The sequence below is a fragment of the Macrobrachium rosenbergii genome, chromosome 50 (genome assembly GCF_040412425.1).
Source record: "Macrobrachium rosenbergii isolate ZJJX-2024 chromosome 50, ASM4041242v1, whole genome shotgun sequence".
NCBI lineage: Eukaryota > Metazoa > Arthropoda > Malacostraca > Decapoda > Palaemonidae > Macrobrachium > Macrobrachium rosenbergii.
Window position 1 is genome coordinate 27,644,119 of NC_089790.1, and position 18,198 is coordinate 27,662,316.

General features: G+C 36.4%; 1 protein-coding gene across 1 annotated transcript in view; it reads left to right on the forward strand.

Moving 5' to 3' along the window:
- Rab10 (RAS oncogene family member Rab10) overlaps nt 1–13,254 on the forward strand; it is a 40,959-nt gene extending 27,705 nt beyond the window's left edge. Inside the window, exons 5-6 of the mRNA XM_067094346.1 lie at nt 1,034–1,156; nt 6,595–13,254. Coding sequence (XP_066950447.1) covers nt 1,034–1,156; nt 6,595–6,666 — 195 coding nt within the window. The 3' untranslated portion in view covers nt 6,667–13,254. The remainder of the gene's footprint in view (nt 1–1,033; nt 1,157–6,594) is intronic.
- Nucleotides 13,255–18,198: the final 4,944 nt, after the last annotated feature.

Here is an 18,198-nt window from a genome sequence, read left to right on the forward strand (position 1 = left end):
GTAAGTTGCACCAGTTTGCAGACATGGTTCAGTCCTGTGTGGGTCTTGAAGTGAGACTCATTGGGCTTTTTAAACTGATGTACTTGGTAACAGCAAATTCAGAGTTTTCCTCTTTAATGGTAAAATGGCATATGAATATTTTTAGAATATATTGGTTATCTGTTTCAACAGGGAGAGAAGGCAATTATCTTAAGTTTGGTCATAAATGCATTAAATATATATACCTATCATTCAGTTTTATACACGTATATATTTTAAAAAGTTATAATTTGCTTTTAAAAAATAAGTAGTGTCTTAATTCTTGCAAAATGTAAATAATAGTAATGATACAGTAAGTCGTAAGTGCTGAAAACATATTGTATTATGTACTGTAATATAAGCATCTTATTGTTTAACACCTGTAGTACAGTAATTCATTGTTTAATACCTATATTAGAAATTACCCACATTGATTATGAAGTCAAGCCTGTAAGGTATTTTACAAATTACAGTGATATTGTGAGGTATAGTATATAAATTTTCATGTGCAGTATCACAGAAACAATATTGCTTAATTTTTAAAATTATCCTTAGTAGTATTAATTTTATGATAATTATTATGGATACTTTTCTCTTTCTCTCTCTCTCAAGAGAGAGAGAGAGCCCTTCAGGATGATTTTATACAATATAATTTTGTATGTTGCTTGGAGTATGAAGATTTATGTACAGTATTGTATTAGAAATACCACTTGTGAAAAAGTTTTGAATGCACTACTTGGCTTGGGTTTGAAATTCTTGTAAATCAAGAATTTCACCACTTAAACCTTTACCCATAAAGATAGAGAAGTGCTGCTAATGTTTCGGAATATCCTGATTTCTTATCGAGTAACTTCTTTTCAGTGATTTCAGTAATTTTCTGAATATACTCAACTTACTGGAAACTTCCTGGAATTTATATGAAGGATATTTTTATATTTATAATATAGCTGTGTAAGACTATATGGTGAACATTTGTGTGTAAATGATTTAATTTACGTATTTATTTTTTTTTCAGATTGCTAGAGAACATGGTATTCGATTTTTGGAAACTTCTGCAAAGGCCAACATTAACATTGAACAAGCTTTCTTAGAACTTGCTGAAGCTATACTGAACAAGACACCAGGAAGAGACCCACAGGTAAGTGCTCTCTTGTAATTTAATCTAATGACTGTGATTAGGTTGTGGCAGTTTACATTTTATCCATAGTTTTTATTAGTTCCCTACCATCAGAATCGGAGGACTATAGTTTTCCCTCTGTCTTTCTGTCTGTCTCATGGTCTGTCCTTCAGTTTGTTTTATCACAAATACCTTGTTACAAGAAGTCCTCTGCAGGATTCAAGGTATGTTTGATGGGCTTCTTACAAAGGTACACATCATGCATAAATATACTTGAAGATAGTGGTAGATGTCCGTGAAGGTAGAGTGGCTGTTTTTGTGTGTCCATCATTGTGCATGTGAATTTCCTTCTATGTTAGAATACAAGATCTTGCAAAACAGGTGAAGTTAATAGATATTGTAGGTAACTTTAATGCTGACAGTAATTTTAGAACTGATAGACTTCTAATAATGATACTTCAATACTGAAGTCTTTCTTTGGACATAAAGGTTAGTGACTTTGTGACCTTGACCATAACCAAACTAGAAATAGTCACTATCTGGGACATTTATATTTCACCAGCATCTTGCTAAGAGAAGTTTACAGTTGTCGTTTACCTTTGCAAGAACACAAAAGTAGTCGCCAACTATTCATCATTTGTATTATTCTTACAGATAGTAGTTGGTCATTTGCCAACAGGGGACATGTACTGCCGTAGCATTACTTTCAGATTGCTAGTTTCTCATGGAGATTCAGACCTCTTGTTTATTGAAAATTTTTTAGATATTTCATGTATGTTACTCCATTTAGTCATTGTTTCTTCCTCTTCATGCTGCAGGTCTGGTTTAGTATCTTCGTAAATAAGTGCATTCTAACGCTTAGTTTAAGGCCAGAATTTTTTTTTATTTAACCCTTTACTTGCCAGCCCATTGTCGTACATATACTTCTGTTAACCTTTTCACTCACTAAGCCTTTGCTGGCCCCATCTCTTCCAAAGCCAGAGCTGTGATAAGCAATTTTTTACTTTTACACTAAAGTTACTCTTCATGCTATGATATTCACTAAGGTGTCATTTTAAAACAGAATACTTATAAAGGTAGGTATTCGCAAATCGACCACCCTGTATTATGGTTCCTTCACATATGTAAAATTTCTTAGGGCTTCTTCATGTTTAGGCTACATTAGATCTCTTGTTGCCTAAGACCATTTTGAATGTTACCATCCCAGTCAGAGCTTAAGGAATAATGAACCTGATACAACAAATTAAAGCATATGAAATCCATGGTTGAAATATGGAATTCTTTGTACTAGAAAGAATGCCACACTGAAGGACGAATTTGTCGTCACCCCTAGTTGATATTTGATGAATATCCCATATAACCCAATCCTTGTGTGCACAGAGCTGATATGGTTTGGCAGTAATTCAGTAAAGCAGATACAGGCAGTCCCTGGTTAACAGGAGGCTCGGTTAATGGCGATTTAGTGCTGAAAATCAGCAATTTTTGGCGCTGAAAATGCCGATTTCCACTCATCACTCTGATAATTGGGTATTGGCGCCAATAACCGAAAATTGGTACTTTTCGGCCCGGATAATCCCCGAAAATCGTTGATTTTCAGTTAGCGGCGATTTTTGGTTATCATCACACCCTCAGAATGGAACCCCTGCTGATAACCAGGGGGACTCTGTATTGCTAGAATCTGTAATTTTCCAATCCAGTAATCAGATTTTTAAAGAATTACAACTTACTGTATTAGACCAAAACCTAAATTTGATTAAAGACAAACCCTTCAGGCCATCAGCATTTTGACTCGGAGGTGTTAATAATAATCGATAATCCTCGTCTCATAGTCCTAGGAATGTGATGCCCAATTTGACCTTTTGACCTGATATAATGGATCTGGCTCTTGATGCTGCTGTTACCTAGCCTGTTGAATGTTTTATTTCTTGCTATTGTGAGTAGTGTAAGTATCTTTTTGATTGCATGTTATTATTTCTTTTGTGTACTAATTTGGTCTATTAGAAATTTATCCCATGATTTTTATCCCAGTTGTGAAACAGTTAGTACACTACTTCTGTCTTGTATGGTTACTGCTCATATGCATTTCTTATTAGTCAGAGGAGATTTATTCCAGTCTCCCACCAAGTTAAGAAACCCCCAGGGCCTTATCTGTTTATTATCTTCGCTTTGTTAATGTATATGTTCTTCGTAACTTTGCTTAAAATGAAAGGTGAAATTTATCATTTTGCAGTGTGCTGGTGGTGCCTTTTTACCCCTATATCATAGGTAGTTTTATTATAGCTTTCCTCTTTTCATTCCATTTCTGTTTCCCATGCTAACAGAAAATCCTCTCTCTTTCTTGATACTATCATCTGGGTATGTGAGTTCCACGGAACTGACTTTTGTGTTTAATATCTTCCTCTGCGTTTAGGATTGCATTTTCTTAAAGCTCGCAAAGATAAACTGACTAGGATATGATTCTTCGTGTTTTTGTGTAGTATGACAAAATTGTGAGTTTGTGAGTGCTTTTCCTATATACTTGGACTGTGACCTTTCTTAAGTTGGGGAGACTGAGAGAAATCTTCATGTGCACAAAGTTGAGCGCATAAGAGGCATAAACATGCGAGATACAAAAAATGTAGTGGCAATACAATATTGCGATAAATCCATTGGATGAATTTCAGAGCAAATTAATATATGACAGTAATGACTCCAAAAAATGGAGGATAATCAAAGGTACACTTATTTACCTAGTACTCAAAATAGCAGGAAACAAAACATTTAGCAGTGAAGATAACACCACCAACAAATAGCAGTAGTTACAAAAGTTATGTCAAGAGGTCAAACTGGCAAACAAAGCAAATTAATCGAGAGGATGATGAGGTATGTGCTACATATAGTAGGCTGTGAATGAGATCAAGGGCTAGAAGATACATAAACAGGAAGTTACTGGACTGAAATTATAAGATATGGAGACACTGAAGATAACAGGAGCTATCATAAGCTAAGAGCAGTGCTTCATAATTTGTTCATATGTAAAAAAGTGAGTATTAAAAGCAAAAAAAAAAATTCTCTTAATGGGTCTTTTATATCTTGTTTTCAATTAAGAAGTGAACTCTTTTAATTTAAATTCTATTGTTGCTGGTAGGGAACATGTTAGCCGTTCAGGATTTTTTTTATGTTAAGTATAAACTTCTGGGACCACCAACATAAATGCAGACAGATGTTACATGGCACCTACCTGTAAAAGAGAGAGAGAGAGAGAGAGAGAGAGAGAGAGAGAGAGTACAGTATAACCTTGTGTTACTTACATATGAAAATCGGATTGTAAGTATTTTTACGGTGATCAGAGATGAAACATCAACAATGATAAAATATTCTCTTGTGTACTGTTATATATAGTAGTATGTGTGATAATCATAGAGTCAACTGATCTTTTAATGAAGCATGGTTCAGTAAATCAGAGAAAGAAAAAATATGGCAACACGCACCTACAGTAAAAACAATTACAAATGGATTCTGTAAGTGAAATAAAATTTTATTGATATTTTGCTAGAGAGAGAGATATTGGTATTTTGCCGTTTACATTATTATTGATATTTGAAAATTAGTTTATTTTTTTATAAGTTTATTTAGTCATGAAAATGCAGTAATTATTGAATATTGCTCTGCGAAAAAAATTTGCGAATTAGTGAATTTTCCGCTATATATTTGGAGATAATTTCCGCAGGAAAACCCGCAATTAACTGAAGCTGCAATTGCTGATGTGCAATCTAGCGGCGACCCACTGTATATTATATGTATTGGCTGACATGATTATTATAGGCCTTGGGTATGTAAACCACCTTTGATGGTTTGGTTGCCTTAAAGTTGTGCAGCACAGGGTGCTTTATACCTACTAAGGGATTCAGAGCTGATGAAACATGGTTTTTCGGAAACACCTTTTTATCAAAGCATGGGATAAAGGTGAATGTTGGCAAGTGTACTTTTTTGCAAGTATTATTTAGTAGCTAAGTTCAATAGTTCTGGTACTTATCAGAGTAAAAGTGTGTTTCCTATACCAGAGCCATCAAAATTTGAACACAGTAGTGACATTAACCTATGACATCATGAGGCTCTACCCACAGTGAAGAGGAGTTTACGTACGTATGGGGAAAACGTCTCTTCACTGTGGCTCTGCCCACTTCCTGATGACATATTCACTAATTGATATTAATACCCATCGTAGGTATCAGTGATATCAATGATGGCGAGCAGGATTTGTCATCGTCCCCTTGATTGCATTATCATTCTCAATCATTTTATTATTATTATTATTATTATTATTATTATTATTATTATTATTATCATCATCATCATCATTATTATTATTTTGTGGAGGCTTCATCACAACTTCCAGAGGAGTTGTTGGGACTAGGGTGTTAACTTGGAATTGTTACATTTTCTTGATATTTGTATTGTCTCTACTTTACAAATAATTCAGTTTATGTAATTCATCCATATAATAAACCAGTCTAAAGCTCTTTTGTTAGATCTACATTTATTCAGGGTGGGAATACAAAAAGAATCCATTTTGTTTACCTCAGCTTTCAACACTATAGCCTTCTATTTGTAGCAAGTCAGGAGCAGTCACTAGAAGTAGAATTCAAATGAAAATCAATGATACCTCATTTCCCTCAATTGTCTAACAGCTTCTGCCCACACTTCTGGTGTGGCTAAGTAACTATTACCCACCAAAGAAATAATTACCTATTCACGCTATAGTAAATCTTGCCATGGGTCTTCTCGCTTGTATACAAAGTGGCAAGCCGTAGCACAAATGCAGTCTTGCAACCAAGGGGACAGTTCCCTACCCTGCTGGCCATTTATCGAATTTGTTGAAGCCTAGACTGTGTAAGCATATCCTTTCACCGCCTACCTGGTGGATGGGCTGAGCCTCATGACGTCACTATGTTTACACCACGAATTGTTTTAGGATCCTTGTCTGTGATTTTCTTTATTCCGTCATTGGCGTCTTCATTTTACTCTATAAATATCAAAACTATTGAACTTGGGTACTAAATAATACTTGCAAAAATTAGGTAGGGTTATAAAATATACACTTGCCAACTTTCACCTTTATCCGATGCTTTGATAAGGTGTTGCCAAAAACTGGTTCATCGGCTCTGAATCCCTTTGTAGTTATTTTGAATCCAGTGTTCATCGACAGGTGTATTTGGTATGTTGTTTATTGACAGGTATATCCTCAGAATGTATTCTAAGAATACATTCTAAAAATGTTAACAATGTTTATCAAATGGTTTTGGCCTCATATGACAACTATTTTAGAGTTGGGTATATAAATATTATTTAATGTGAAGGAATGTTGTGAAATAATTTTTTCTTATATAAGTTACCTAATAACAGTTTGCTTCTGAAGAAAAGCCAGTAATCCCTTTTATTGAAGTAATTTATATATATATATTTTTTTTTCATTTTAGGAAAATCCAGAAAGTGTAGTTCGCCCTGACAGGAGGAATGATCGAGGTGCAGCCCGACAATGCTGTGCGTAGAGTTGATGAGGATTAATAGTGCTATGTAAAGGAGAAAATGAAGCCTTATAATAGGACACCTGCATAAGATCCTAGTAGATGGCTCCTATGCTGGTTTTCTCATCCAGAGGCACTCTTAACAGACTCCTCCTCCTACTTCTCCTCAGCCTAGTGGTGTCTTGACAGATGACTCCATCATAATTAATGATATCACTGCAGACTTTTATCATTGTTCACTGTGCTCTTTGGGGAGGCAAGGATATGATGATGATAGCACAGGCTTTCAATGCTTTACCAGTACCATCTTTCTACACTGCACTCAGGGGATGGATTCAAAGGAAATGTTTGGAACCAATGATTACATTTTATTTCCTCCCAATTTAATCTTTGAGTGTTGGCTTTTTACATAAATATTTATAATTGCATTAAACTCTCAGTTATTTTCTTTTTATTTGAAATGTGCAAGTTGGTCGGAGCTTTATTCTTTTTATTTTTAAAATCTTGCTAAGGTGTAAAGAAGTGTAAGATGAAGCATACTGGATTAATATAGAACTTGGGGTTTGTGTAATCATGGGGAAACTTCTGTTTATTTATTTCTTTTTTTGTAGTTTTCTCCTTGGAAACCTTTCATGACTTCGGTGCAATGGAACTCAATTCATAACCTATTTTGTCCACTGTCGTTAAATTTTTTGTGTGAAAAAGGCTTTTAATGTGTAAATAAAACCTGTCAGTGTTCATTTCTGATACAAGAAGGGGGGAGGTATATGATGGAATAGTGGTGTGTAGAAGCATAATTTTAAGGGGCATACTAGTGTTCATTATTCCATTGAATGAATTTCATATGACATACTTAACTTCTTGTGATAAGATCATGTCATTTTCAAGAGGTAATTAATTACCAGTTAAAGGGGATTTTTTGTTGGTCGCAGCGTCAAGTAGTGTCAAGTTATTAGGTAGGATATTTGCCTTCTTTTGAGAATGTATGTGAGGATTAAACTTAGGTATTGTATCATATTTGTAATAAAATATCAAAGCTGTGAATGCTCCAAATAATTATAATTTTTATGATTGTATGACTTGTTCTTCTGTGATTAGTAAATACATATTTATCATCTGTGGACAGGAGGCTGAATTTTTGTATATACATTATTACTTGCAGTATTTTCTTATCCGATGTCATTCACACCTCAAGAGTTATGTAGAATTTATCAAAGATGTACTTAGCATAGGCTCATTTGATTTTACCCACAGATATATACTTTTTTCTTGCCATTTTGTTTGTTCCAGTAAAACATGGAATAGTAGTGGAGCATAGTTAGGCTCTCAAAAGTTTTAACACCAAGTTGGATTTTTATAGCATGTACAGTAATTGAAAACAAAATTTCAAGTGACTGTGTTGAAGAGCATTTACAATTTGCTTTGGCTGTTGGGTTTACACCAGTACTATAAACAAGAGCAGCTTTGATTCTGCAGTGACCTCAGATAGTGCTACAGCATAACTTTTAAGTAACCTTTTCCAAGGTTGTTATTGTGAAAAGTAAGTAACATACATATTGAATTTGGGACTGTTGATAGTCATGTCATAGTCATCTTGGAAGTAATCACAAGTAAATTACAGCCATTCCATATTACATTAACTTTTTTTTCAATTTATGTTATATAGATGGGCTACTTTAATATTATTGGGATTATAAGATGACAAGGTTATCCATGACGTAGAGTTCCAATGGTTTCCCTTTTTATTTCTACTCTATTTTATGGGTATCTTTCCACATTGAAAGTGAATGGGAATCTGTAAATTTGTGAATAGGTTTGAACCACCAAAAAGCAGTTTCAGATTTCATCCCATTGTAATTAATTTTGTTAAGCATTTTTTGGGGGGTTCATGCTGATGTAAAGTAAGGCTTAATAGTAGTATATTCACTGAAGAAATTGGGTCAGAAAGTGATTGTATGCTCTTTTCACATTTGATACTGAATCTTTTAAAAATTTGAAATTCAGCAGTAATATTAGGTAAAAATTGGTAATGTGTACTGTGCTTGATCATTAAATCACTGTTTTTGTAAGTAAATTTCTTCACCATTTCAGCCTTCTTGGATACTACATTTTGTTTGAAGTACACTCTCTCTGTTTCTGTACAGATGCATTCAGTCACTGTCATTCATTGAAACTTGATCCTGTTCAATCTTGTAGTGGTGTTACCCATTTGTTGACCAGGTTAAGGTATACGCATCTATGAGTATGCAAGTTTTTTCAGCACAAAATGCCAAGAAAGTTTTTAATTGCACATTTGTGCAGCTGTGAAAAATAGTGGTAGAAGTCCTATTCCCATTAGAGCATCCACACATTTCTACTGAAAACTAAGCTCTGCTCAGCATATTAGTAAATTGGTTTTTATCTAAATATAATTTTTTACACTGATTTATGTTTCAATCTTTGTCAGGTCAAGTCATGGCATTTATTGCCTGCATCCCAAAATCTATGAAGGAAATTAATTAAATTGGAACACTTATTGGTGTGCACGGCAGCCAAGTATGATTGCATTTTCTCAGGTGAATTTTATACAGTAGTCATGAAAGCAATTGTAACTAGGGTTTTTTATTTTTTCTTCTTTAAGGGTATCAGAGCAGTACCTATTAAGCGTTTGTGATGGAAGAATTAGAGTTGCTTAAGCCTTGGTCTTATTTGAATAGTGGGGTTTTAGCAGACTTGTTCATTTTACCCATCTTCTGAATGTTAAACAGGAAGTCCTGCTTAAGTGTGATATTTACTGGAAAAGTTGCTGTTGTAAAGAAAGATATAAAGGATAACATTAATAATTATGAATATTCCCCTGTCAGTTTTTTGTTCTTTTAAATCTCAACTGCGTGTCTTATGACGTGATATGTATAAAGATTGTGTAAAGATATTGACAGATGCAGTAGAAGGCTGTCTTCCTTGTGTTCTTAATAGCAGTGTGAATTCATGATAGGAGAGCTGCTGCCTTGCTAACCTGTCCTTTTCCATTGCATTATCTGTTTGACAGCATGTGCAATACTGTACTGTCAAATAGATGACAAGCAACTTTTCGAAGTAATTGTATGTACCCAAAACTTAAAGACACAAGGTTGGTAGTTTTGCCCTTTTTGTCAGTGTCAAGATTTATTATAGCAGCACTTGTGCTCTTGCACATAAAAAGTTACTGATATTTCTGTTGACAGTTAATACCTAACTATGGTTTAATATATGGAACCTTCTTGAATTGGCAAGTCATTGCAAATGTCTTCAGTTTCAACCATTCTTTTTGCACTACTACAAACTGTCATCAAGTATTGGTTAGCAAAAACCAAAATCTATAGCCAATACTGTTAGAAATGAGGGAACAAAATAAAAAAGAATGCTATGTATTAAGATTTATGAAAACGAACATTATAAATCCAAGGACTAAAGAATAAAAATGGAAATTTTTGAAGCATTCAATATGAAGAATACATACAAACACTGTACCATGCTACTTAAAAACTGACAGGTACCAATACTCGCTTCTAAATTTACTTAAATAGTTTCATAAATATTAAATTTTGAACAACATAAGTAAGGTTGTCTTACGGACAAAATAATTTTTGAAGTAAAAATTAAGTTGTCCACACAGTCTAGGTGCGGTTGCAGACCTCAGCCTTAAACGGTAAAAATTGGAAAAATAGACAGAAAGCAACCAAAGGGATGGTTTAAAAGGGAAAGCAATGCAGCCAGAGGACAAGGGAACTTTGCCAAAATCTAGTACTGCATACACTTTGTCATACAAGGCACATGTTACACATTTATCCGTAAAGGGAATGGAAATTGAAAACCATACCAAGGTCATTGTTTTTTATGTAATCTCGTAAGCACACGAAGTACATTTAACATAAAAATTGATCAAGTCCCAAATGTGTGGTTCAGCAAGACTACTTCCCATAACTATAGAACCAGGTTGATTTGAGAGTACTAACTGCAAATATGCACTCAATTCCTTGTGCTTTTGTATAGTCACTTGAACTTCGGGTTCTTTATTATATACCCCAAACGTATTGCAGATTACTCGTTACAGAAAGAAGGTAATGTGTGAAAATTAGGGAATACTAATTAGACTAAAGAGCTGAGAATTGTAACAACATACAGAAGTCTAGGGTAAAGTGATGTCAACTAAGTAAGTGAAATATTAAGTATGAATAAGATTTACCTATCAAATATGGGAAAGCAAAGCAAAATTATGAAAGAATTATAAGGATGAGAGAAGAATAGAGAAATCCAATAGTGAAAATCTATTCAAACAGTAAGTCGTACAGTGACCCAAGACAGGTGAAATCAACAAACTTTGCTAAGAGAAGTCTTGGTCCTCATATTTTCATAGGAACTTTGTCAGTTTTGCTCATTTCTTGATTGTAAACAATGAATTTTTATCTTAAATATATTCTTGACACATGTATTGCTTTACGGTTCTCTTGCTTTGTTAATCTTTTCCTTAAACGGTAAATGCTTCATAGTTGGGCATTACTTTCCTATGTCTTGGATAATTTACATAAATCTTATATTAGTTACTTGATGTTTTGCTTATATATTTGGCACTGTTGTTCAAGATAATGTATATTCCTTTGGGTTTTTATTTTTGCAAAATTTGGGTGTCCATTGTGATTAATACAATGAACAAATCTGCAACCATAACCCCTTGACCAGAGAACAAAACAATTTGTAATTACTCAACATCATACCTAGCAAAAGCCCATTTTTTTCCCATTCCAAATGTTTTTCTACTTTACAAACTGGACAATGCTGTTGTTGAATTATTATTTGCATCATAAAGTTGGTGCTACGATCCTAAAATAACCACCCCATATAGGAAACCAATAAATATTGTCAAATTTGAAGTGCTGAGGTCCTTTGTGGATTTACAGTAGAAGCAAAATGAAAATGTGTACCTAGATACCTCAAAAATGTTGTGTCCTTTCCTTACAGAATGTTTTGTCCCTCATTTGGGACCACCGTCTCTGATAAATTTTTTAACACCATTTAGAATGGATGATCTTCACTAGCACCCAACAGTTTTGATGTCCTTCATGTTCTGTTAGAAGGCAGCAGCCTCTTCACAGGAGGAGGCCTTGATCCCATTAGCCTCACATTTAGGCTCGTAAACTGGGTTTGCTTTTCTTTTTCAGTTTCCTCTTTTGTGATACTACAACCATTCATTCTCAATGAAAATTTAATATTGTTATAAGTTGCTTCCCATTCTGAATCCAAATTACCAAATTAATGAGCTATTTTTCAGTCAAGCAACACATATTTACAGCTCTCTTTTGTTTTTTAGCAGTGCTCTACTTATGTTACGATACCTAATTGGATCATTTGCTCACTCTGCAGGATCAGCAAATTTCTCCCAAAACATCTTCCTTTGTTCAGTTTTGTCAGATATGTCTGTTTGTACTGGGTCAACTTGTGAACCTGCTGTTCATGAAATTCCAAAACTACTGAATGTTCATCTGTAAGTTACTGTAATCTTTAGTCTTTTCTCTCCCGTTTACTAATGTAACACTTCTCCCCATAATTCTCTTTCTTTACTGAATGTGGTTGCACTTTGATGACATTTTTTAATTTTTTTTATATTTGTACTAAGCCACTGATATAAAAATTCCGTAATGTATTTATAAAGCATTTTTCTATATTGCTTAGTAATAATTATTGTCTTTTGGAGAGGTTAAATGACTAGATCCCTGGTAATTTTTTATGAAGAATCTCTATTAATTTAATTTTATAAATAATCACCGTAATGCTGGTCAGGTTATGTTAATTTTGGATTGGTTAAAGTTTCCAAAATACTGTATACAATAATTTTGCAGTCTTCAAATTTCCAAATTGAAACCTCCCCTTGGGCTTTAATAAAGTCCACACATGTTGAATATTGTTTAAACCTGCACTTTTGAAGTGTCTGGTTTTGACGTCTCTGACTTGTATAAAGTAGCCAATAACTCATATCAGTAAATCACCCCATTGCACAGCAGTGTATATGGCGTTTACTTTTCGGCTTCATTTATGCACTTGTGGTTTCAAAAAGGAAAGCCTGGTGCAAACCATAATGTCGTTAAGCCAATTATAAGCCCGTTCATTTTATTCTGTGTATGAATCAGTCTCTTCTTCCACATTTTTACTTTTTTTGAGTTTCATTTTTTTTCTATTTTACTCTGGAAGCTGAGCCTCATTTATACCTCCTTATGGTATTATAGTTATTATTATATACGGGCACAGCACATTAAACATTTAAGGTATTCTGTTGACCAAAGAGGTAAAAATATAAATAAAAATAGAAAAAATACAGACCTGCAATACACAAATACTTTTGAATATTGTAGTCTATTCTTTAGAATCCTATTTTATGTATGGAGATGATTTGGCTATACTATTTTTTTTGTCACAGAAGGCAAGAGAGGATACTTTGAAACACCAATCTTTACTTACCTTTGTAAATATTTGTCCACCAATGAGAAAAAATGGATCATTATTATACATCAGGAACAGTTCATGGTTCTTCTGGATAGGATGGGCTTGCTTTTGTCCAATGACTTGCTTGAAAATCATTAATAAAGTGTTATTTGTGAAGGATTGATATTTCAGTATCCTAAGTTTACTGTTTTGTAAAGCACAGCTGGTTGTGATCATGCAGTTCTTGCTTGATGTACTTTTCACAGTACAGTACAAAACCTTGTACAGCAGTTCTGCAAAAAAAGGAATCAGTTGTGTTAAACCATTGGATTGTGGTGCTCTTCATTCTAAAAAGAATCCAATATTGAACTGTCTTCAAAATTGTCCACTAGACCCATCCATGAATGACAACACTTTCAACCTATTTTAAGTGACTGTCCATTTCACATGAAACAATGTAGCCTTGGAAATTAACACTACCACTATTCATCACTCTCAGTATATATAGTCATTATTTAAAGAGTAGCATTACATTAAAAGTACTGTAAAGCCAATTGTATAAAGAACAGATGCTTTGGGGCACCCAATTGAGGTTTGAATTTATATTAATTCTTTTCACTTAGCTGTCCAACATCTTCAGTTTCAACCCTTTTCTGTGTTCCTGTTCTTAAGAGCAAAACCTTTGTGTGAGCTCCACAAGAGTCTGGCCACTGTAAACTATGGTACATAATTCAGTGACAACCTGCAACTGTTTGGTGACTCATTCTTAAAATGGCTTAGGGGATTATTACTTTCTTCTTGATGTGTTACACTTGTTTGAATTCATGTATGGTGAAAAGAATTTTCCAGATTTGCAGTCATTACTTTACTGGGAATTATGTAGGTTACACAAAATCAGTTGTAAAATAGTAGTTGGATAGAAGAGGTGTAATTTAAGATGAGCAAGGAAGCGATCATACAATATACAGTATTTCTGGATGTTGAGTAGGCATTCAACAGATGACTGACTAATTTGCATTGCTGGCAGGGGGTAATGGAGTGAGACACTTTTAGGTTATTATGTTACTCTACTATTGTGAGATCTGTAGTTGAGACAGTGAAGCGTATCCTCAGGATCTGAGACAAATGATGTCCACCAAGGATCTGAGCTGCCACCCTCCCCTGGATTGCATGCTGGCTCATTGCAACAAGAGAGGATCTAATACAACAACTGATTCAAGTTACTGATCTCCAAGTTCTCCCTGCTGCCACCTGCCCATGCCAGTCAAGCCCTTGACCTACTCAACAGATTAATGGTGAGCACAACACCAGGGATATCTTGCATCGAACTCTAGTCCGTGCAGTTGTTGCTGGAACTTGACACCAATGGGAAGCCCAAGAAGGTCAATGTGACTAGGGAAATAGGGCTCCACCGACTCCAATGCCAAAGGAACACCAAGGACAGACCCGAAGAAGGTAAATGAGTAACTCGAGGCAGTGCAACTTTCCACCCACAACTCTGGAGCCAGAAAAAACCAGGACCAGAACTAAGATAACGATGAAGTGACCCAAGTCAACACGGTGCAAAAGCACCCCTTCAGACAAGGACAAAAAAGGGACTATGTCCCCCAGATGCAGGCAGAGAGAAATGAGCGGGCAGCAATCCAAGGTAATCGCAGTGCCTTCCACAACTCTGACAGATACTTGATCCATCAGATTCTACATTACAGACCAAACCTGCAGCAAGAAGTTCCTGGTAGACATGGGTGCTTTCAAATTCATCCTCCTGACATCGTCTGTAGACTGCTGAACATCCTCACATGCCGACCTCATGGCCATCAACATACCATCATACACCCACTGGACCCTCACCCTCCACCTAATGAAAAAGAAATACCAGTGGGATATCATCATCAACATCCAGATGCCCCTGGTCAACACAAACTTCTTAGGTCACCTAAGGCTACTGGTGGATGTCACCCATTTTCACCACCTGGACCTTAAAACTTTTCAGACAGTACCACGCACCACTAGACCTAGGCAGGTGCCCATCTTGATAAGCCCCATGGACCTACACACCTTCCTGCAAGATTCCCGATGCCTTCAAGCCCAGGCTCAAATAAATTCCAGGGATGCCAGTGAGCATGGTTATACACTGCTATCTGAAAACAACTGGGCTCCTGGCCCATTGAAAGTTCTGCTACTGAAGAAACTAGCCTCCGCAAAAAAGGCCTCCTTACTCCACTTGGTCAAAAAACCCAGACTCATGGCACCCCTGCGGAGACTACAGGTACCTCAATATACAGACTTAGCTTGACCACTACCCACTTCCAAACATGGTGGATGTCACCTTAACCATGAATACCTTTCTCCACCTACACACATTACTACCATGCAATCTACCCCTAGAACTACGGTGCCATGTCCCAAAGGCTAATGGACAACATCCTCAGTGACCTCCCCCTTTTGTGATTACTATGTCGATGACACCCTCATGGTTTCCAAAAATAGAAAACACCAAAACCACATTGGAGCCATGCTGTCCCTACTCCAGGATAATGCCAAGTTTGTATACCTCAACAAATGCATCATTGGGGCATCCTCTGTATGTATAAAAATTCTGGGTCATAAAATATCAGCAAGTGGCATCTGCCCTTACACTCCCAAGTGTCACTTGTCAGAAAATACTTGACTCCAACCAGCATGAGAGAACTGCAGGAATTCACAGGAATGGTGAACCACTATCACCAGTTCATTACCGGACTTGATCAAAACATGGCCCCCATCTACATCACCTTCAGCGGAAACAAGATTCAACTTGAAGGTACTCCTTTCACCGTTCTAACAGATCATCAACCACTAGTAGATGCTGTCACCAAAAGCCATGACGCTTACTCCGATGTCAACAGCTTAAATTCGTAGTGAAAGCTGATTGTGTGTACCATATGTCATATACTAGGCAAGAAATATTGGTAGCAGATGCATTATCCAGAACAGAAATCAGTGGGTGACCAACTATGAATTAATTATTACCAACTATCCAATGTGCAATTCCAAGACAATGAAACAAAAGGCTACTGCATGGCCATCACACATGTATGATTTGAAGCCTTCCCATTGGGCAACAGAGGGTAAACAATCCTCAGCGACACCAACACTGGCTGCTTGTCCTCTCTAGTGCCAACAGCCCTCTGAAAAAAGTTTTCAACCATCCATCTGAGAGAAACACAACAATGTTAAGTGATAGAAATTCATCTGGTATTGACCATAGAGAGAGGGACGAAATTGTAGACCAAGCTGCCCAGATTGTCAAAGAAGTGAAATAGCCAAGCACAAAGAATCTTCCAAAGGTGATTTCCCTCAACCTAGACGACATTTGGTCACTCACAATCATCACTAGAATCCTAACTCCCATCTGATGGATGCAAGTACATCTTCACAGTAACTGAAAGATCTACAAGATGGCTGGAAATAACACTGATGCTGGGAGCAACAGCGCATATCTACACTGAGGCACTCCTCGATGGTTGACTTAGCCATTTCGGCGTTCTTGATGTTACATCCAACAAGAAGACCAGCACTGTATCAGAGGGTTGCCCTCCCTAGCCAAATTAATTCGGGTGTAAATTCACTACACCACCACTTGCAACTCTGCCACCAAAGGCAGGGCAGAAAGGACCCACCAATCCCTCAAAACTAGGGAGGTCCGTTGCTAATGTGGATGAGCATACATCAGTCCCTCGAAGCCGCCCTCATTGGCAGGTGTGACGGACCCAACTGAAAGTCACGGTTCCCCTTGGTCCTCCTCAGGTATATGCGCAGCACCCAAAGAAGGGATCTTCTGTATGCCCAGGGAATTTTTTCTTCAGCAAACAGCAGTCGACGAAAGACCTATCAAGATTTTGCAAACTCATCAGAAAACACCACCAGTATACAGACATGAGAAGATAAAAAGGATCGTACATACATGCTAGCTAGTATTCCTAAGAAACAACAGCACAATTTTCCCTATGATCCCTTATATAGAGAGGTTCCTGCCCAGTCCTCGAACGAACAAATAAAATGTTAAAAAAATATACGTAGGTGGCATACTGCAAAACTGACAAGTCTCTCAACAATCAACCCATCCAAGTCCAGCATCAAATCCAGCCACCAAGAAAACTCGATCTGTGACAGAACTGCACTTATAAAAGCAACTTAGTATTCTATCAGCTTCCCAAAAGTCATCAACCGAGTAAGGATATGGAATGGCTGTATTTACATACCATACTGACTTGTTTGTACAATATTTCACTTGCAACCTAGTACCTTATCAATATTCCAAAGTACAGTATTTTACTGAATGGGAATGTGAAACATTTGTGCTATTTACACCCTGTATGAATATATTCTGGCTACATTCTCATTAGTAAGTACTTCAGTTTCATTCTGCATAGCCTAGTACCTTACAAGCTTTCTGAAAGGTGCAAACTAGTAAGGATGTGGAATGGTCATATGTTCCATTGTACAAAAATAACTACCCATCACATGTACATATGTTGTAAACAAGTTCTGCGATGTATGAGCATATGTACATAATTGTGGACCTCTCCCAGGCGTTCCTTGCCCACTGGATCCTCCATATATGCACCAAGAGATTCTTTCTCCCCTATGGACTGGGGACCAGTTCTAAATTGTGTATATCCAATGAATACTGTACACCAAAGGATAGCCTGATAAAGGCAGGCTAGTGGAATAGCAAAATGGGTAAACTATTGGAGAGTAAAAAAGGTTTATCCAGTATATAAGCAAAATCATAAGGCCTGAGCTACCGGATGTTGCAGAAACAGGTAAGGACAAAGCAATGGGAAAGATTTTAAAAAAAGTTTACTAATATTTATATAGTGGGATTGTTATGAGCGAAGGATCGGTAGGGAGATGTGGTGTGCACATCCTGAGTTCTCGACGCTTGAGCATGTGACGAGGACCTGACATAGAAGACCAACAGCAAAGAGAGAGGAGTTTTCTGTACCCTAGTTCTACGTAGTTTGGTAGGTAGCCACCAGGACGACGCTGCATCGCCTTGCGAGTTGCGGTCAGCCCCAAATTCAAACCCGGGAACTGCAGAGCTGAAAGGTGCTTTGTGTGTCATATATATATATA